The 19150-nt window shown below is 40.6% G+C and overlaps 1 protein-coding gene across 1 annotated transcript in view; it reads right to left on the reverse strand.

Moving 5' to 3' along the window:
- usta (uronyl 2-sulfotransferase a) overlaps positions 1-19150 on the reverse strand; it is a 57895-nt gene that overhangs the window by 23285 nt on the left and 15460 nt on the right. The window contains exon 2 of the mRNA XM_042390922.1: positions 1644-1687. Coding sequence (XP_042246856.1) covers positions 1644-1687 — 44 coding nt within the window. The remainder of the gene's footprint in view (positions 1-1643; positions 1688-19150) is intronic.

Raw genomic sequence — 19150 nt, forward strand, 5'->3', positions numbered from 1 at the left:
AGAACAAATGTAAACAGTAAACAGTAAAGCAATTTGAGACTAATGCACATGAGAAATAAAAAAATATGAAAACGTAATAAAAAACAATATAATCGATTTAACAAAGTAATAATACAAAAAATAGAGTCTGCAGCTCTTCCTCTTGGCTGTCGGCTTGTCGATAGAGCAGCCAGTATTATACTGTAATATATGCAGCCTGAGAGTCAAACCTGAGGGCAGAAAAGATCCACACAGTGCTCACTGCAGCTTGCAAAGTTTGTTGTTATGAGTTCATGGTAATAACTTAAAGTAAATAGGCATATAAACATTTTTATCAACTCAGAGATTCTCTCATCTGTACAGAAAGTATGACATTATAGTGAGAAAACCAAACTAAACCCCCTCCCCTCCCCACCTAATATAGACGTACAGCACCATGCTTTGATTTCTAAAAAATACAATACAGAAAGGAGCACATTTTATAAAAAAGTAGAAAAATGTTAGCTAATTTATCTCTATCAGTCCCCTCTGGTTCTTGGATACTTTTCCCCTACATTAAATAATGAACACGCTGACACTTTTCTGTGTGAAAATGAATTTCAGAGCTTCTGTGTTTGCAAAATGTAAATATTCATAAACAGTTACCTCAGGACACAGCCAAGCTGCTACAATCTCAACTTCATATCCTTCAAAATGGTGGAAACTATTTGTGATTTATTAGGCTTAATTTCCATTAGATTTCCACAGGCTCTACAATATTGAAAGCTTGGCCTCAAACCTACAGTGTGCAGTTTAGAGATTGAACTGGCATTGTGAGCATGTTCTAAGTGGAAGATAAACGCTTGTTTCAGAAAATGATTTCCACCGAAAATAAATCTGGTATGAAGTAAACTTCAGCAACCTCACCACAGCATTCCAGTCAGCCAAAGTTTGCTTCATACAAATAACACTGCACTGTTATCAGTATTAAACAAGCACTGTGATTGCCTGGTTTGGCTAAATGTCCAGAACAGGCTTTTCAAAGAAAACATGTATCTCGCAAACAAAGCCCAGATGTGACCTGACTTAATCCAAACAGCTGCTCCCATCAGCCACAAACAAACCTGCAACCAAACTAGATTAAGTCTCAGCTAGCTACGTGTTGCACGCTATGCCCGAAGTGGGAAAAACCCAATAACTCCTTAATCAAAATTGATAAAGAGGTGAAAATTATGAAAAGGGGAACTGAATAGACAAGAAATGAGGTGAAAATTAGGTGGTGGCTGATTTAAGAAGGAAATAATGAACAAGGGGCCGATGGAGGAAGACAGAAGTTGGCAGGGAGAGAAAGAGGGACCACAGAGTAGAGATAGTCATGCAGACATGCAGCTGGATGAATACAAGGCTCCTGTGTCAGCACTGTGTGTGTGTATGTGTGTGTGTGTGTTCAGAGCATTACTGTAGCACTGAAGCCAAGTCTAGTTGGTATTTAGAGTGAGTTTGCACACAGCTCCTTCACACAGACCTAACCCTTATACTGACTGGACTGAACTGGCTTGGAAACAGAGGGCAGAACATCAGAGAGGTATAGGTTAGGAAAAAGAAAGGACATAAAGTGGAAGATATAGATAACAGGGGAGAAGGTGTGAAATGGGAAATGACATTAGGAGAGCAGTAGGACTCACTCTTGGAGCAGGAGGTCCGTGGTCATCCAGATATGTGGATTCACCTGCAAAGATAAGGAAGTACATATTAGGATTCTCACTCACCAGGTAAAACACTTCAAAGGATGATTCAAAAGACCAAAAGGCTGAATGTAGGTTAAAACAATTAGTTTATATCAGCATAAAGAAGCAGTCATGAATATCAAGTGTTCTTTGCCAGTTTGAGAAAGATGATCGTGTAACACCCTGCCCTGCTTTAAAAATCACCCTAAAGTGCACCTGTGAGTGTTGTGAGGATGCTCTGTGGCAACTCCCAGAATTACATAGTATGTAAGTGTATGAAAATAAGTTTGCTCTTTCCATACAAATAATTTATCTAGTTCAGTAAGAGTTGAAAAAGTGAACCATAATTCTGATTTCTCCCATGCCCCCTTTTGGAAGCAAAAAAAGATATGCCCCTATCGCCCTGTAAAGCTATTAAAGTTTTATCATCCATTTAAAATAGTGGGGGAATAAGTAACAAAACAGAGGTAAATATTTTATTGCAACAACTTTATCAACTACATGAAGTGCAGGTTTGCATCCGCATGGCCACAAGGGTCCGCATAGCTCCATGTGACATGACTGTACACACTATCTACTCTAAAAGTAGACACTCGTTTCATTTATTGTACTGTATTGTACTGTATACGCCGTCCTTGGTTCTATTTTCATCAAGAAGTTGCACACACAATTTTCTTTTTTCCTTTTTTACTCAAATCAATACACATCAACCTTATGGTGGCATTAGAGGAGAAGTCAGGATATAACAAAAGTCATTAGGATACATCTTCTGGGAACCATCAATGTCTGTGCAGAATTTTGTGCCAATCCATCGAGCAAATATAGAGAAATTAAATTTTCATTGATTAAGTGAAATGTTTGACCTGTTGGTGGCGCTAAATGAAAAGTCAGGGTGTCACCAAAATCATTAGGATACATTCTTTGACTGTTTGTGCAAATTCATCAAACAGTCAGTCTTTGCTAACATGAAAGCATTATTTTACTGTCATCAATCATCAATCAATCAATCAATCATAATTGTTCATATTAATATTATCATATCAATCGTATTCATTCAAGTTTGGTTCCACTGCACATTCCCGCCCTTCAAAGCCTGCCAAACCTTAAAACTGCTCTAAGCAACTGTTGGTGCTTTACTTCAAAACCCGCCAACACAACAACCGCCCCCCCCCACCGTTCGTCCTCCACCGCAGTCACCCAAAGAAAACAGCGTAACTCTTCTACATTAAGTGTGAGGACATACTGAAGAGAGTTACAGCCTATTTATACAGTTGATCGAACACTGTGAAGCTGTTTCATGTGGAAACAATGGAGCTCTTTCAAGGCCTCTGGACACTGAGGGACTGTGCCCGCCTTTCAGCCCGCTCTCCAAATCCAGGCCCTGGCTTCAAACAGCGGCCTTTTCTTTTGGCTGCACGCGATGCCCCGTCCAGACACACAGAGACGCATCACTTCCCATGTACAACATTCAGGTGGTATGCACAGGAAAAAGAGAGAAAGACAAATTGGGGAGCGTGGGGAGGAATAAAGCTATAAAGGGAGGAAATATTACATAAGAGAACAATCTCTCCTTGTCTCTCTGAAATGTGATCCGGCACACAGACGAGAATATCAAGAAATGATGCATAAACACACACATTGGTTTCTATCTGGCCAAAGTCTCGCACTTGGCACACATTGTAGATGTTATTATATGCTTGTGCTGGAACTGTATTTGAGTAATTAGTCTTACACTGAGCTCCAATCTGCCTTGGTTTGGCTCTGTAACACACCACAGTTACTGTACAAAGCCTGCTTGGCTTCCTGTTTGTGTTGTGGTTCATTAATAAATCAGATGCTGAATGTAAAAATACTAACACAGCTGCACTATGCTCACCCTCAGGTGCTTTTTTAGACTTGTATCTCTTTCACGACTTTACAAAGTTTTCCCGAGGAATGCTGAGGGAGTCACGTGTTTGCTAGTCTTCTCTGAGGCATTTGAGGTCATAGCAGGGCGAGGATGCAGAGAGGCTGACATCTCTGTTCCTTCTGTCATCCATCAAGGACAACAACCCCCGCCCTCCGACCTCCACCCCTTCCCCACCTCCCGTGTGTGCTTCTCATTAGTGTTTTGGATTGGGAATTGGAACTAATTTTTTCCAGGGCACAAGGATTGTAAAAGATGACATCTGCCCTCCGCCCCCACCACCCACGAAGAGAGGAAAATGTACTTAAAGATCCACTGTAGGAGCGTACTGTACTCATCAATCCCATTGTCCAGTGAACCCCTGTTAGGAGTCAAGGAGGAGGACGGGAAGCTCGTGCAACTCTTTGGCTCGATAAAGAGATAAAGAGATGTTTCACTCCAAAACAGGACAAAACATGCCACAACCCACAGAAATTCATACTGTACTTTGTGGCTGTATTTCTTAGTGTTCCTTACCTGTTGCTCTGCACATAATTTATTCCTACTCTATGGTTTGATTAGTATGACTTCACTCTACACTGTACAACGCTCCATCTGTTCATACAAATCCACCAGAAATCATACAGTGACCTTTAAAACTGGCACTATTAACTCATGAACCATTTCCTTACATTGAGATACAGATAGATAACAAATTAAAGGAAATATCTGAACAAATGAGTAGAGAAACATGACAAATGCAGATACTTCTAGGGAAAATGATATTGATGTAAATCATATGCCATGGTCCACACAGTCACTAGATCTCAACCCGGATCGGTTGGGAGATTTTGGAGCTACATGTCAAGACAGAGCGTTCAACAACCCACCACCACCATCAGCCAACTTTCAATGAGGGAATATCTTTTGCAAGAATGGTGTTCATTCCTCCTACAGAAGTCCAGAGACTTAGTAGAATCTATGTCAAGGACCACTGAAGCTGTCCTGGATGCTTGTGGTGACCCAATACCTTACTTTATGTTGTTTTTTTCCTTTCATTTGTCATCTGTGTGCAGGTCCTACTAATAGAGGGACACTAATAGTCAAGTGGAGAAATTAAGGTCAGTGGGTTCAGTCAAAAGTTGAGGGAGGAATTCACAAGTTAAACGAAGGTCAAAGTCATTGTTGAACGCATCCTTGTGTTTAATGTGTTTGTGTGTGTGTGTGTGTGTAAGTAAGTGACTGAGGGAGAAACTAACTAGAGTGTGGGTATGCAAAGGCATGCAGCTAAATGGTTAATTGGATTACTGTGTCACAAGATCCAAGGACGTGCCTCTGGCTAAGAGCAGCTGCATAACCACTGTTAGCTACAATTATCTAATCAATACCGAAACATGGACAACATAAATCAGTAGTGCTTTTAAATTTTAATGAGTGAAATTCTAAAACAGTCCATATATTACCATGAAAAGTCTTAAACACTAAAAAAAACAACTGAAATTTAAAGCCCATATGAGGTCAATTGTGGTATTGCTATATACAGTACAGTCAACCTTGGATCAGTTTTAAAAAGTCACCAATGCCAATAGGGCATCCTGTAAGTGGATGTTGCTTCCACTCCCACAACATTGTTTTCAAAGGATTTTGTCTTCAACAAATTAAGAAATATTGTGTGGAAAATAAAGTTATATGATCTGCACAACAGGAGCTCTCCACAAAGCATCGTACGATTTATGATTTTTGAAAAACACATGCAAAAAATACAGAAAAGCTAGCTTGAAAGCTAATGCTTTATCTCCAGAATTCTCAGCTGACGTACTAAGCAATGTGATTTATATTGTGAAAGAAAAGAAAATGTGGAACTCTCTGAAGATGATTACACCCATAAACCTTGATCGCTGCATGAATCAACTATCCACCAGGAATTCATTACTGGAAATCTGGTGTGTGAACTCCACAAACCAAACACATTTCTTACCTCAGGTTCTAGGATTACAAACTCTAAGACTACTCTCACACCACACCAACACACTTAAAACTATACTTACACCACACTAAACCACTATTAAATGTTTCTATTCTGAATGTGTGCAAACTGTATTACGGTGGCAGTATCGCATTTAAGGACCCAACACAAAGGGTGGGAGGCAACAACCGACCAGGAGCTCCCTTGTAAAAGCAAATTACCACCTCCATCAATTAGTCACCCCATTAACCCAATTGGTGTCTTTCTCTAGTGCAAAAACGTGTCATAAAATGACAGAAAAATCAACCTGTAGGGAGGACATTACATGATAGTAATAAAATGACAGTAGAAAAAAGGTAGCCTGCTAATCAAACTGAATTTCCATTAGTAGCACATCATTATTGGGTCTGACATGTTTGTGTTAGACGATGTCTGTGGCCACGGAAGCTATACAGTAGCAGTGGTTGCTGGGTATTTTTTCATGAGGAAGAAATATGCCAATGTAACAGTTGTTGTTTCTGTGCTGTAAGTCCACTTACAACAACCTGTGCAGCTGTGTTGATCTCCTCCATGCTAGTTACCATTTTCACATTGATTCTTCTGTCCCTCTTTTCCTGGTTCCGACACAGGGAAATGACACAGCCATTCTTAAAGTTCCCCTCCACTCAAAAATGTGTTTTGCCTCACTGTGCAGAATGATGTATGTGTAGAGTTTGACGATAGAAGGTGAAAAAGGTGGAAGGTGGAAAGTTTCTCTGTGCTCACTGAGAATTTGAGTTTAGGGGGTTGGACTATGAGCATGATTTTGTGACATCACAACTAGTTTGGAGCCATCTGAGGGCTAGTATTAAACTCACACAAGAGTGATGTGGAAACTTTGAAGCCTCCAGTGCACAAACAATGAGAATGAACTTTTCAGTGGAGTGGGAGATATCTTGTGTCCAGCAGTTAAACTTTTGAAATAAAAATATTTGCATATTCATAGACTCTGGATTTTTAATGAGGGAGAAGTAGTAGATGTTATTTTAGGGATTTTTAACAGGGTAATTTAACGTTTTTGTGGAAAATGTATATCAGACCAAAATTATTATTCCAAGCAGAGGATTTTTAGAGGTCTTAAAACAAGTCTGGCATGGGATTTTCTTGTCAACAGAGCTCTGATTGGCTTGGCTGTTTCATCAACCAGGGAAATAACCATCAATGAGCACAACAAGAGACCAATTCTAAAAATCTGAGATGTAGGGGACAATTCAAAGGTCTACAGCTGGGTTAGAAAAAAGGAGAATATTGACTGAAATGCAACGTTATAAAGGGAAGACAGTTGTGTTTTAGAGTATACTTTAGAGAATACTGGAAATATGCAAATATACTGAAACGACATGATAGATATTCTTTGGAGTAGATAGTATTGGTGTGTAGGTAATATAAACTATCAATATTGACAAAAAAGGGGAATATTTCCTGATGAAAATCTGTGAAAATTGCAGTCTTTAATGTAGAGGTCACTATATTTCTCCAGGAATAACCCAGGCTTTGACCAAATCAACGCAGAACAATTCAGGCTCTGGAATTTTCCCTTTGGTGTTGGCCTGCTTCAGGAATGCTACAGTAAGTTTGGGAATTTCATAAACATGTATTTAAAGCATAGACCATTTCATTTGCTTTGTGAAATTGGCAACCGAGCTAAGTAGGGCTTAGGAAAGAACACATCCCAGAATAGGCTGAGGTGGGAGCGGAAAACCACACAGGAATGGCTTTTGAGAGTAATGCCAAGAGGATAGGCGCAAAGTTGAAGCTAAGGGGCCTTCGATTCGCTGTGGGACACGACTCAAAGCAAAGATGGAAGGTTACAAAGGCTGCCCTGGAATGTTCTACGAGTATGTGAAACCAGATTACAGGTTGCACAGTCTATGATGATCGTGAAGTCTATGAGGAACTTTCACATCCTCAACCACATCCTGCTGTAGTTTCTCCAACTACCACAGATGAAAATGTGAAAATGAAAGGTCTGTCCTTAAACATTTGGATATATAGATATAGACATATACTATAGAATATAGCTATCAGATGGGTAGAAAGACACATAGATGTTGACTGTCTGCACTGCAGTTGAAAATTACATAACTTCAGCCTGGCGCAGCTTTGTAAAACACACCCAGTTAAACTTAGACACATGTCTATGGTTACAGTCCTCACTAAACATTTGTGCCATAATAGACAGCATGTGCAAACAAATTCTAGTCAGTGTGCATGGGTTAAATACATAATTTTCTGTGTGTGTTTGTGTGTATGGGTCCGTGAAATATGTATGTGTGTGTGTATGTGTGTGTGTGTGTGTGTGTGTGTGTGTGTGTGTGTGTGTGTGTGTGTGGTCACCAACCCTTTGATTTGGAATGTGGGAGTGGCCCTCCATTAAGACCCATGGCTCAGCCCATCTCCCTAATTACAGAAGGGAGTTAAGCTAAGGGTCAGGGTCTCCACCTACTATGCCTATCACTTGAGAGTCAACAATGGTCACAGCTTTATGATATAAATAGAAATGCTGTGCCGCTGCTTTGTTATTGCAGGTGCCCAAGACCAAAATCTAGGGAGACTAATTTGTGGACTTACTGCTTCCCTAAAATTTTGGTTACTGAAATGTAGTAGGAGGACAGTAGGAACATACACGCATGCACACAGATGTACAGGGGTTGGGAGACTTCAGAATGACTGTCAGCATGTGATTTGTGGACACCTGTGGTTGCCACCGTGTAAACTGTACGACAGGGACGTACCACTAAGCTGATGACGAAGCAAAGCAGCGCTGACTCTGATGACTGTGCAGCCAAACGCCCAGAAGCCAAAAATAAAAGACATGCTTGGCAGAACAAGAAAAAGAAAATCCTAATCATTTCCAATGCTTCTATGAAGGACAGAGGGAACTGGAGTGAACTGAACTCATGAGAAAATTGTCTATGTGGATGCCTGCATCAATACAGTCAGGGGGTAAACTACATCTATGGTTGACAAAGATGCCATATGACAACCAAAAGCATCCATGATAGGCATTCATAACTGTTCACACTTTGCAGTAATGAACAGACCATTCTCGATGCATTGGTGAAATTTGCTTCACATCTTGCATGTTTTGTTAGATAACGGTTGACCAACTGTCTGTTAAGCTACCGTTGCATTCAAAATTAACGTTAAAAATAACACACTTTGAACCGTCACTCTCAAACTATCATCAGTGAATTTCACACTTGACAAAGTAAATTGATCTGCAGGACCCCTACTGAGTCATTTGATGTCTCAAAACTTGAAGAGGCAGTCAGTGAGATTGAATGAAGCCAAGCAAAGTGGATAAAATCAACTGAGGAAAGTTGGGCATGCAAAGTAACCACATGAGGAGTAATGGAGTGTCACCTGTTTATAGCCCCAAGGCCGAGGTGCTGCAGGATTCCTGAATTCAAAATTTTAGTGGAAAAGAAGTTTTCCATCACTTTTATAATAAAATTTCACGGCACAGAGGCTGCACTGCAGGTGCCCTTGGCATGAACAAGGAGAGTTTATGTTATGAGGTGTTTTTGCAGATTAATTAATTTAACTTAGGTGAGTAAAGTACAAAGATTATTGCTTTTGGGTCCACTGTGACTTTATCTTTTTATCTGCACTGATTTCTTCGCACAAACAGGTTTGAATCCTGACCTCATGAGACCCTAATCTAACCGGCAAGCTGTCACAGAGCCTAAGAGCACTGACTGCCTCTGGAAATCAGGTAAACTCTGAAATGAAGAAATGAGCCATGAAGTAGAAAATTGGGTTTGACGGTTAAACCTTAATGGATGTCTGACGCCACGGAGTTGAAGTAGAAGAACTCATCACTCATCCACAAGTGAAGGGAGTGATGCAGTAAGCAATGCTCTTTCTTCTATTATATCTTATGGGTGATGGTCATGTCTGTATTGCCACAATAAGGTCAAAAAATCACGTTATAAGCAGAAAATATTGTTCATCACAGGATGTGATACTGTCAGGGTTTCCGGAAAACTGCATGCTATGTCAGCTAGTTTTGATCGAGTCACTTCCCTTTTACAGAGCACTAACGTGCTTGTACAATTTACACATACCTTGTTCCGGCTTGTGGGCAGGTGGATGCAACCCCAGCTGTCTTGCTAGCCTGTCCTTACAGATAAAGACCCTTTTTGACTGACCAGTGATTTTTCCCACACACCCCTACAAAATAAGTCAACTGGAGGGGACCTTTTAAGTCTTACTTCTAGATTGATAGAAATTTTGAGCATAAACAACAGTATCCATTGTTGCGAGGGGGAAATTTCTGAGGCTGTAGTCAACCAAAGAAAATCTTTGTCGACTGAAATCGTACATAATCTTCAACTAATCGATTAGTCGCGGGGAGGAGGGGGGGGGGGGGGGGGGGGGGGGGGGGGCAGAGTGCACAGTGAACTCACATTTCTCCGTTTTGCCTTTAGGCTAACATATTGTTGCAAACTTTGGGCTAATGAGCTTTTAGCATTTATTAACTGTTACACTTTGGTCTGTACTGTACATTTACTGCCAGACTGAAAACTTACCGCTAACCTTTTCCTCTGCTCCGCTCGCATTCACCGTCACTTTCCTGCCGCTCTTTCCCACTCACTATGCAAACATACTATGCACTGCCCTATTCCTCAACGGAGTTACGCTACCGATATTTAGCGTTATTTTTGGCATTAAAAAAATATCTTTTGGCCTGGTGGGGGTTCGTTGATATTATTACACGAGAAAACGCTGATTCAGTGGACAATAAGTACGTTCAGTTAACACTCAGTAAACGTTGAGTACAGTTAGACCCAGCAGTCTCTATTAGATTGGGCAGGTTCAAAGTTGTGAAAACAACAGGGGTGTTTTGAATACACCCCCCGTTTTCACCGGTGATTTGTTAGTCAGTCCCTCCCGCCGCATGAAATAATGGATTAATCCTGGAAAGTTATTGATGTAGCACTTCTCTCCTTCTGAAAGTAACAGGGAGATTATTCGACCAATGAGAATTTAGTTGGACGAGAGCATATCGACCAACTAATCAACCAGTCGACCAGGAGACTACAGCCCTAGAAATTTCACATATTATGCTGGTTAATGTGTTAAGTAGACTCAAAAACTATATTTCTGTGTGTATATGATGTGTTTTGTATAAAACTACGCATTATCTTGTCAGCAGCACAAAATAAGATTGAAAAAAAAGCCAAAATTCATGTAATTTCTGAATATTTTGTGGTAGATCTTTGTATAACAACAACAACAACAGTGGAACTTCAGCAGCCAACCCATTAAAAACCAACCACAACTGGGCAACTACTGGGCTTCTATTGCGTTACACCACCTCTAAACTCACAAAACACACGCCAGATGTGGATATGCATCATGCGTAATTGGCTGAGCCCCACAGCTAGACACAAACACCACTGGTGACATCTGTGCCATACACACAAGCGGAACTGGGAATGAAACCATGAACGGTTTAAGAGAGTACATTAATTAGTTGTCTTGTTATAAGATGTTGCACAGTTTGTACCAGCAAGATGTTCTCCCCCTATAAAGACACATGCTTTTCATCTTCATCCACAGACAAATCTTTTTATAAAAAAGAAAATGCTGCCTAATTAGCTTTGACTATGGCTGAGTATTACCAGAAAACATCCAGTAAATTCTTCTTACTAAATACTGTAACTATGAAATTGGAGTTTTGTCACTTTTGAAAACAGAACTTTTGTACATGTATTAGAAAGGAGTATGAATCTCATGTTAATTACAACAGAATCTGGTGTATGAAGTGTATAAATTAAATATACCTACAATTCTTATGTTGTTTTGCTTTTGTCACAATATATTGACTGAGAGGTTTCACTCGGTTACTCTTTAAATTTACAGCAACATGGCTCAACTGCAATGGGGACAGAAGGCTCTGCCTGAGTGAAAGAAGCTAGACAAACACCCTGCTTTAATTGTTTGTTTACAATACAGTTTCCTTGGCCCTGAGCCTCAGCCAACCAAAATCAGTTTTTGAAAGAATTCCTGCGTGAGCTGAGGTCTCTAACTGGTAACCATTAGCAAGAAAGTGCCACAGGACAAGGAAAGAAAGGAAAAAAACTATGTTTTCTTGCGAGTCCTTTCATCATGACAATGTGGACTGAAAACAGACAACAGCCGGTTGTGGGAACTCTAAACATTCTACACCCTTGTTTTAGGAATCAGTGGTGATGCTGCTGAGTCACAAATGAGACACGCCATAGATATATCTAGAAAAAACACAAAGAGCTGGGTGTGCACTCATGCCTAGCTGTATAATCACCAACAACCCATGATATTTTCAGATTGTTGGTGAACTAAATCTTAACATCTATTTTGTATTTTTGCTGGCCTGTCATAATGTTAGCCATGAAGGTTTATTTACGTGCCTCCACTGTGAACTAAAAAAACAGCTGTTATGTTACTGCTACATGCCAAGAAATGTTGCCTTATATGTTTAACCGCTTCACACAAATACAAAAATGGTTCTTGGGTCTTAAACCTGCTGGATATCTCCGACTGCGTATGATTTCACACTGAGCGTCAGCTATCTGCTTGCTTTAGGTTTCATGCTTGGATGCGTGTGTAGCCACTGAGAAGGCCTGGAATCTAGAGGACCTGCACTGTGCTCTATCATAGCTGCACACAGCAGCGAGATCACCACAGCCAAGGACACACATATGAAACTGTATCTCACACACATGAAACACACAGTCATAAAAACATTCACATCTGCCAGAATGAGTACAGCATAGTGAATCAAAACTTTATCAGTTATCTCCTCCGTCTTCCTGTGGTGACTTTTACTCTAAATTACAGGAAAATAACCAAAACTTACGCTTGCAGACAAACAGTCATGTAACAATTCAGAATGTCTGTAGTGTGCTATCTAAATCACCTGCTGCTCTGCGCCCTGCTGGACCCCCTGGGGGTGCGGATAAAGCTCTGGATGGAAAAGAGGAAAGAGGTAAAATGGGGGCAACGGAGTGAGGAGGGAGGACAAAAAGTACCATATGAAAGAGGGATCAGAGAGAACCAGTGAATTACAAGAGAGAACCAGAATTCCTCTGGGTTCGTCATGTGACACAAGAAACAGAATCAGGAAAAGCAGCTGCTGTAGTCTACAGCACTGTGAGGAAATGAAAAGACAGAGATTCAGGAGAGAAAGACAAGAGCGGGGACCAGTGAGAGACAGCAAGCGCGAAACAGGAACAAATTGTTATTAAATCAGTTTGTGAGCCCTCTGTGGAGGTCACCAGAAGAAGATGAATTGCACATCTGGCAGATAGAGCTCAAATGGCCTGAAACCCTACGGAGAAAAAAACATAATGATTCCACCAGGAAGCACAGATTCATGTGCACACAGACGTAGATACAGTGTATCCAGTACATACACTGGCACAACAACAAATAGGAGGACTGAAATAAATACAGTACTTAATTGAAAATGACCAAACTAGGTGATCCATCCTCATGTCTAATGTTCTTATTATTCACACAGAACAAAAAATTATGATATATGGCTGTAATGATAAAGCAGCTATGAAGTATGATGGGATATCGTTGCTTCCTGACAGGATGTGTTGGCTCAGGGACTCAACCAGCTGTGAGGAAGATTCTTGTCTTTTAGGTGATGGCAGGAGATACATGCATTCCTTTGTATATAGTTATAAGCTGTGACAGAACCTTAATCTTAACAATGTGTGTGTCCATGTGTGTACCTGTCAACCATGTGCGTGCCAAATACTCACAAACTCAAGCGTTATTGATTGTGATGCACTCGCCTCAGGTATCAAATCTAACATTTTATCTTTCTTTTTTGTCTCTGCACAGCGGTTCTCATCAGACTTTGCTTACCTGCCAGCAAGGCAGGCATGGTGCTGAAGCTTTGCCCTGCAGAACAAACACACTGCATAAAGAGAGCCTGTGTGGTGCTAAGTCTCACATTGGAGTGAGGGACTGGAGAGAGGAGGAAGGAATAGAGGGACTGAGGGAGAAAGAGATTGGAAAAACGAATGTTTCTGAGAGCCAGATGATAAAAGACGGAGGTAGATAGAGGAGCGATGCACAGAGAAATGATGGAATGGAATGAGAGGCTTATAGTCCAATGAAAAGTTAGGGTAGTTGTAATAGCTTTTTGGATAGCCTTGTCAAAAGTGAGACCATGTCATAAAATATTTCCACAGGGGGAAAAAAGTGAGAGCTCGACACAATGTGTGACTGTGGTCAACTGAAGCGCCCTAGTTTTCTCATGTGCCCCAACAATAGACCTTGACTGTTAACTCTGTACTTTTTGACATAGAGAGGTGCGATTTCAGCACAGAGATGTTCCATTCCAGACATATGGTATATTATCCCAACACATAAAGGTCATGCAGTATAACTGGCTGTCAATTAAAAAGCCATATGAGCAATGCAATGGATTCTTTTGGTATTAATATCTATCATAGTCCACCAAATGGTATTTAAGAATATCAAAAGGTTTCAAAATGTTAAAATCCTAAAGTAACTACAATATGTTCCTATGCAAAAGTCACAAGTTTTACACCATTACGTAACAAAGGAACCCATTAACCTATTTCTTGAGGCATAAAATAAGAAATCAGAAAGAGTGATGCATTTGAGCCAGAGCTACAATATAAAAACAAAATTTGGGCATCAATTCCCCGGTCCTATTCACTGTGGAAGTAGTAAATACTGGTCAGTCAAATAAAGTATAAATCATCCTCTATGGCAGCAAAAGTAGAGGCAAAAGGGCATTAATGCAGAAAAAACATAAAACAAAGTAACAAAGTTGCCTCAGCAATAAATCCCAAACGTCACTGTAGCAATGGAAATAGACACATTAACCATAAACTGACAAAAACAGTCAATACCATCAGGTGCCACAGTCAGAAATGAAATGTTTCTACCCACTGCTGCTGACTGCAAATCAGGTCAAAAGTAAGCAGAAAATAGCATAAAATATAGTCAAAGATACGCTGTGCCAGTGAGTTTTCCGCAAATGTACACAAGATGATTTATTTTTATGAGAAAATTGCATTACTTTAATTCGCCTAATACATCATCATTATAATCATATTTGGGTAATATTTTTCTTACCTAATTACTACTTGGGAAGAATTAAAGTCTTCCAAACCATGACTCTCCCTCTCCACCAGCAACTGTTTTCCATATACAGCAGTGCTGTGCAAATGCAGTCTAGGTGCCAATGTGCTTGTGCTTCTACATACTGCGTGTGTATTTCTGCAATATCTACAATTAATAACTGAAAATTGGCACATACAAGAAAATCATTTAAAATATATGCCTGCATGCACATAATCCTTTCAGTATAGCTACTTGCACACATGACGTGTACAGTATGTGATGAGGGTGCATGTGCGTGTGTGTCTTTGTTCATGTGTGTTCTTGCACATGTGTGTGAATCCATCAACCCCCCAAACCTCTTGCTAATTACACAGTGGTGGTGGCAGAGCCCTGGCTCCCATGTATGCATCATCTGTTACATAAATACTCATTTGACGGAAACTGCTGTCAGGCCCCATCTTGGTCTGCAGAGCTGGTCAGTGCCAGGTTAAACCGCTGCCACTCCCTTGTTTTGTGCTCAGTTCTCTAAGGATATGTGTGTGTGCATGTGCAAAAACAGAGTAAGGTGTGTAGATGTGTAGTTTGTACATTTGATTGTATGTGCAGTGTGAGTGGGGGAAAAACAAGGAAACAAAGGGCAGACAGAGCACAGTTTGCATTTGTGTGTGCAGAAAAGAACGAAAGAGAAAAATGTGTGTGCTTGTGTGTGTGTGTGTGTGTGTGTGTGTGTGTGTGTGTGTAAATGTGCAAGGACATTTTACAGTGTCTGTTACCAGGAGCCACAGGATGTGCGTCTGCAGCAGACCACCTTGTACCCCATGACTTCATCATAGTGCCTCCTGAAACTCCATACACACATCAGCTCGTACACACACACACACACACACACACACACACACACACACACACACACACACACACACACACACACACACACTTCCCTACACGTTATTTTTTCCCTACCCTCATCAGGTGCCAAATAAAGGGCATTTGCCATGTGTTGAGCACATGTTGGTGATGGTGATCTGCCTCAGAGAACTTTAACAAACTTTTTGAACAACAGTTGAGGTATCACGTATCAGGCTTGCATAATCAAAAACATGTTTACTGTCTGCACTACAAAGCACCCTGACTGAACCGATTTTTTTTATGAGCAGATACATTTTTTAATTTAACTGAAGTGAACAATCTAAACAAAGTGACAATCTTTGAACAGTTTAGTGATAATGAAGTGACAGACCTACGCATTTGGCACTTCACTGGACCACGGTGGCCAAAACGAGAGCAAAGAACAACAACAGAGCAATAAACAACAGATGGCAGCTCCCACTTTCAAGAACAGCAAAGAAGTATTTATAGATGAAGCCTTTGAAACAGGCGGCATATACTTCTGATGATCATACTTTAACAATCAGGGCATTTTAAAATCAATCCATCATCATCATTAATAATATTTAAAGGCACAGACTATTGTGAACCATAGTCTGTTTGTACTGTCAACCATGGCCAGCAATAACAATCACATCCAAACATATACAACAAAACTGCAAGATAAGTGAGGATGGAACAGCCTTGCTTTTAAAATTGGATGTAACACCAGATTTGAAGTGACATGAATGAGGTTTTCTAAAGGTAGTAATTCAATTTGGGCTTCTGGGTTGATTTATGCATTTATGCATAGTGCATAGCAATCAAAAGCAGTTTCCTCTATATCCATGAAAACCCTGGACACATTACAGGAAATCTGCTCATCCAAGTTGTGTAAGTGTTTGACACACATGAAATGATGTAAAACTGTGGTTTAGCCAGCTGATTCATACAATCTGTGGTGATGATGAGTGTGTGATACGGCTGTGTGAAAACAAATCATGGCATGAGAAGAAGTTGTGCGCAAAGTAACCAAAGTCAGTCTTGCTTCAAAGTATGTACGGATCTGTAGGTTGTCAAGTGAAAAAGCAAATGTCAAAGATTCCATTTTTAAGCATTTTAATACAATGACTACACAGCCTGCATAGAAAAGGCAGCACATTAGCAGAGCAGCACCAGCCTCAGTCCTCCGTTTGCAGCTACACAGGATGCATTCAGGCACAGCGTTGAGTGTAGGTCACCCGTGTTTTGTTGGCGCTCAAAGCTTTAATAAAACAGGAGAAAACACGCAACTGAAACACTTTCTTTGTAGGTACTTACTTATTCAATAAAGTAAGTCACTAACGCAGCGTCTATGGAGAAAGCGTTTATGCAAGAGCGGCAACAGTTAAGCAATTAATTAATTAGCTGATCAAGCACTGCTAAAACACAGGTGGCCTACACTCAGTACTGTGCTTGAACACATCATTTGTAGACAGAGGGAGGACTGAAAGCTGCTGCTGCTTTCACTAAGCACGGCGTGTAGACACTGCACAAGTGTCTTGAGCTCACTGGTGGCATAGTACAGATGACCATTTCTTCTGCATGTGAGTCACTGATGAGAAGATACCCTTACTGATCAAACTGTTGAAAACTGTTCCTAAACTGTTCTAATGCATGTCAACATAATCTCAGAAAGAAAGAAAGAAAGAAAGGAAGGAAGAAAGAAAGAGAAAGAAAACTTTCACTTTTTGACCTCTGTAGCCTCTCAGGGTTCATTTCCCATTATAATCTCCACAACAACAGCTAGCTGCCAGGAAAGAGTTGGTCTTTATGACCCTCTTGTCATTCAGTAAACACTTTATATTTAGTAAGAAAAACAACATTGCTGACTTAAATGGGCAATTCACTGAGATAATAAAGGTACTAATAAGCAAATACTTTTATATTAACGTATTTGTTTTGACACATATACACAGTAAGCCTGGCGCACAGAATGCCTACATTTTGGTCATTTCTCTTTTGCCAACTCCTGTGTTTTTTTTTTGTTGCTCTATTTTATTTTTGTCTACCACTTATTTGGAAACTTAAGCCAAACCACAAGCTCTAAAGAAAAAGCCATGAAGAAATATACACCTATTATGGGTCATTACGACCCTAGTTTTCTTCATAAAGTGGGTTTCCTTACAGTAGCAGCAGAATGCCAAGTGGGCTCCTTCTCTGTTTCTGTCATCAGGGTTGGAAGGAAGGCATTTGGTGGGTTGAAGGTGCTAAATCTGCCTCCCTTGCTGTGTTAAGGCAGGGTTACACAGTATATCACATTTTGGTTAGAGGCAGCACACTGACACTCTGTACTGTACTCACCCTCCCAACAGGCACCCTGCTAAGCCTGACACGCTCTCTCTCTCTTGCTCTTACACACACATATAGCTACTGTACTCACGCATGCAAGGCAGAGGCAAACAAACACAGCATCCACACGCCGACGCTGTTGATTCATGCTAATGCAGGGCGGCGCAGCTCCATGGTGTTAAGGTGAGGGAAACTCTCTCACCCTTGACTGGCCTCTGGAAACATGGGCACGGCTTCAACTTCAGTCCAAACACTGGCTCACAGATACAGCCGGGGTAAGAAATAACTAGCTTTCATTCATAAACACCATCTGATGGTCAGTTCATTGTCATTTTGAGGGCAGCTATGATGATTAACTCTCAATTGCGGTCAGTCAGTCTGGCTTTGAATGGTGAGCATTCATTCATGGTCTGTGACTGGCAAGCATCAATCTAGTTTTTGCACCAAAGTGTGAAAAATGAATGTGGTATTGATGATATAGACAGTAAAAAGTGGAACAGAGTGGTGAAAACAAATTCCAAAAGAAAAAACTATACACCATCCCACACCCGATTCTGAACTTATTGGTTTAGCAAGTGCTAGATCCAAGTTAGATTTGAACTTCAACGTGTCTCCCACATTCAAGTGACATCAGCACTTAACCGCACAATAGCAGTGCTCACAGTAACTAAAGATGCCTGCGCTCCTTCAACTGTATTTCTAGTCACTCGTGGTCATTTCTGTCCGTATTCTGCAGGTCACGGTTCACAGACTCAGACAGCCTGCACTGGCCTGTAATCAATGTGTCGTACGTGTTCCAGTACAACGTCCATCACAGAGATTTTGTGTGGGCAAAGGCTTTTAGCTCAGCCTATAAATACACAAGCAGGAATCTGTCCCACGCGTTAAGTCTCTAGTCTGGGAGATGACATTGTCAGAGGGATTAAAGAAAAAGAAAAGACAAAGATAAAGAGGAAGAGAGGAGATAAAGGAAGACACAAAGTAAAGGACATCTGGTTATTTAGGAAACAGTGCAGAGTAGGACACTCTACATGTCCACCTGTTTCCCTAAAAAAGCATTTAATATCAGCAAGCATAGACGTCAGCAGGAACACACAAACTTCTAGAAAGTCTGGTTTGAGCGATGTGGCTTTCCATCTCTGTGGAACAACGCAGTCAGGAAAGTGGAGAATTGTTTTGTGGGAAAAAGAACCCACATGTGCCCAGTTTCTACTGATCCTTCAACCCCTTTATTTAGACCAAGCCACTGGGATCCTTTACTCTTATAAATAGACAGAA

This window comes from Thunnus maccoyii, chromosome 17 (assembly GCF_910596095.1).
Source record: "Thunnus maccoyii chromosome 17, fThuMac1.1, whole genome shotgun sequence".
NCBI classification, from domain to species: domain Eukaryota; kingdom Metazoa; phylum Chordata; class Actinopteri; order Scombriformes; family Scombridae; genus Thunnus; species Thunnus maccoyii.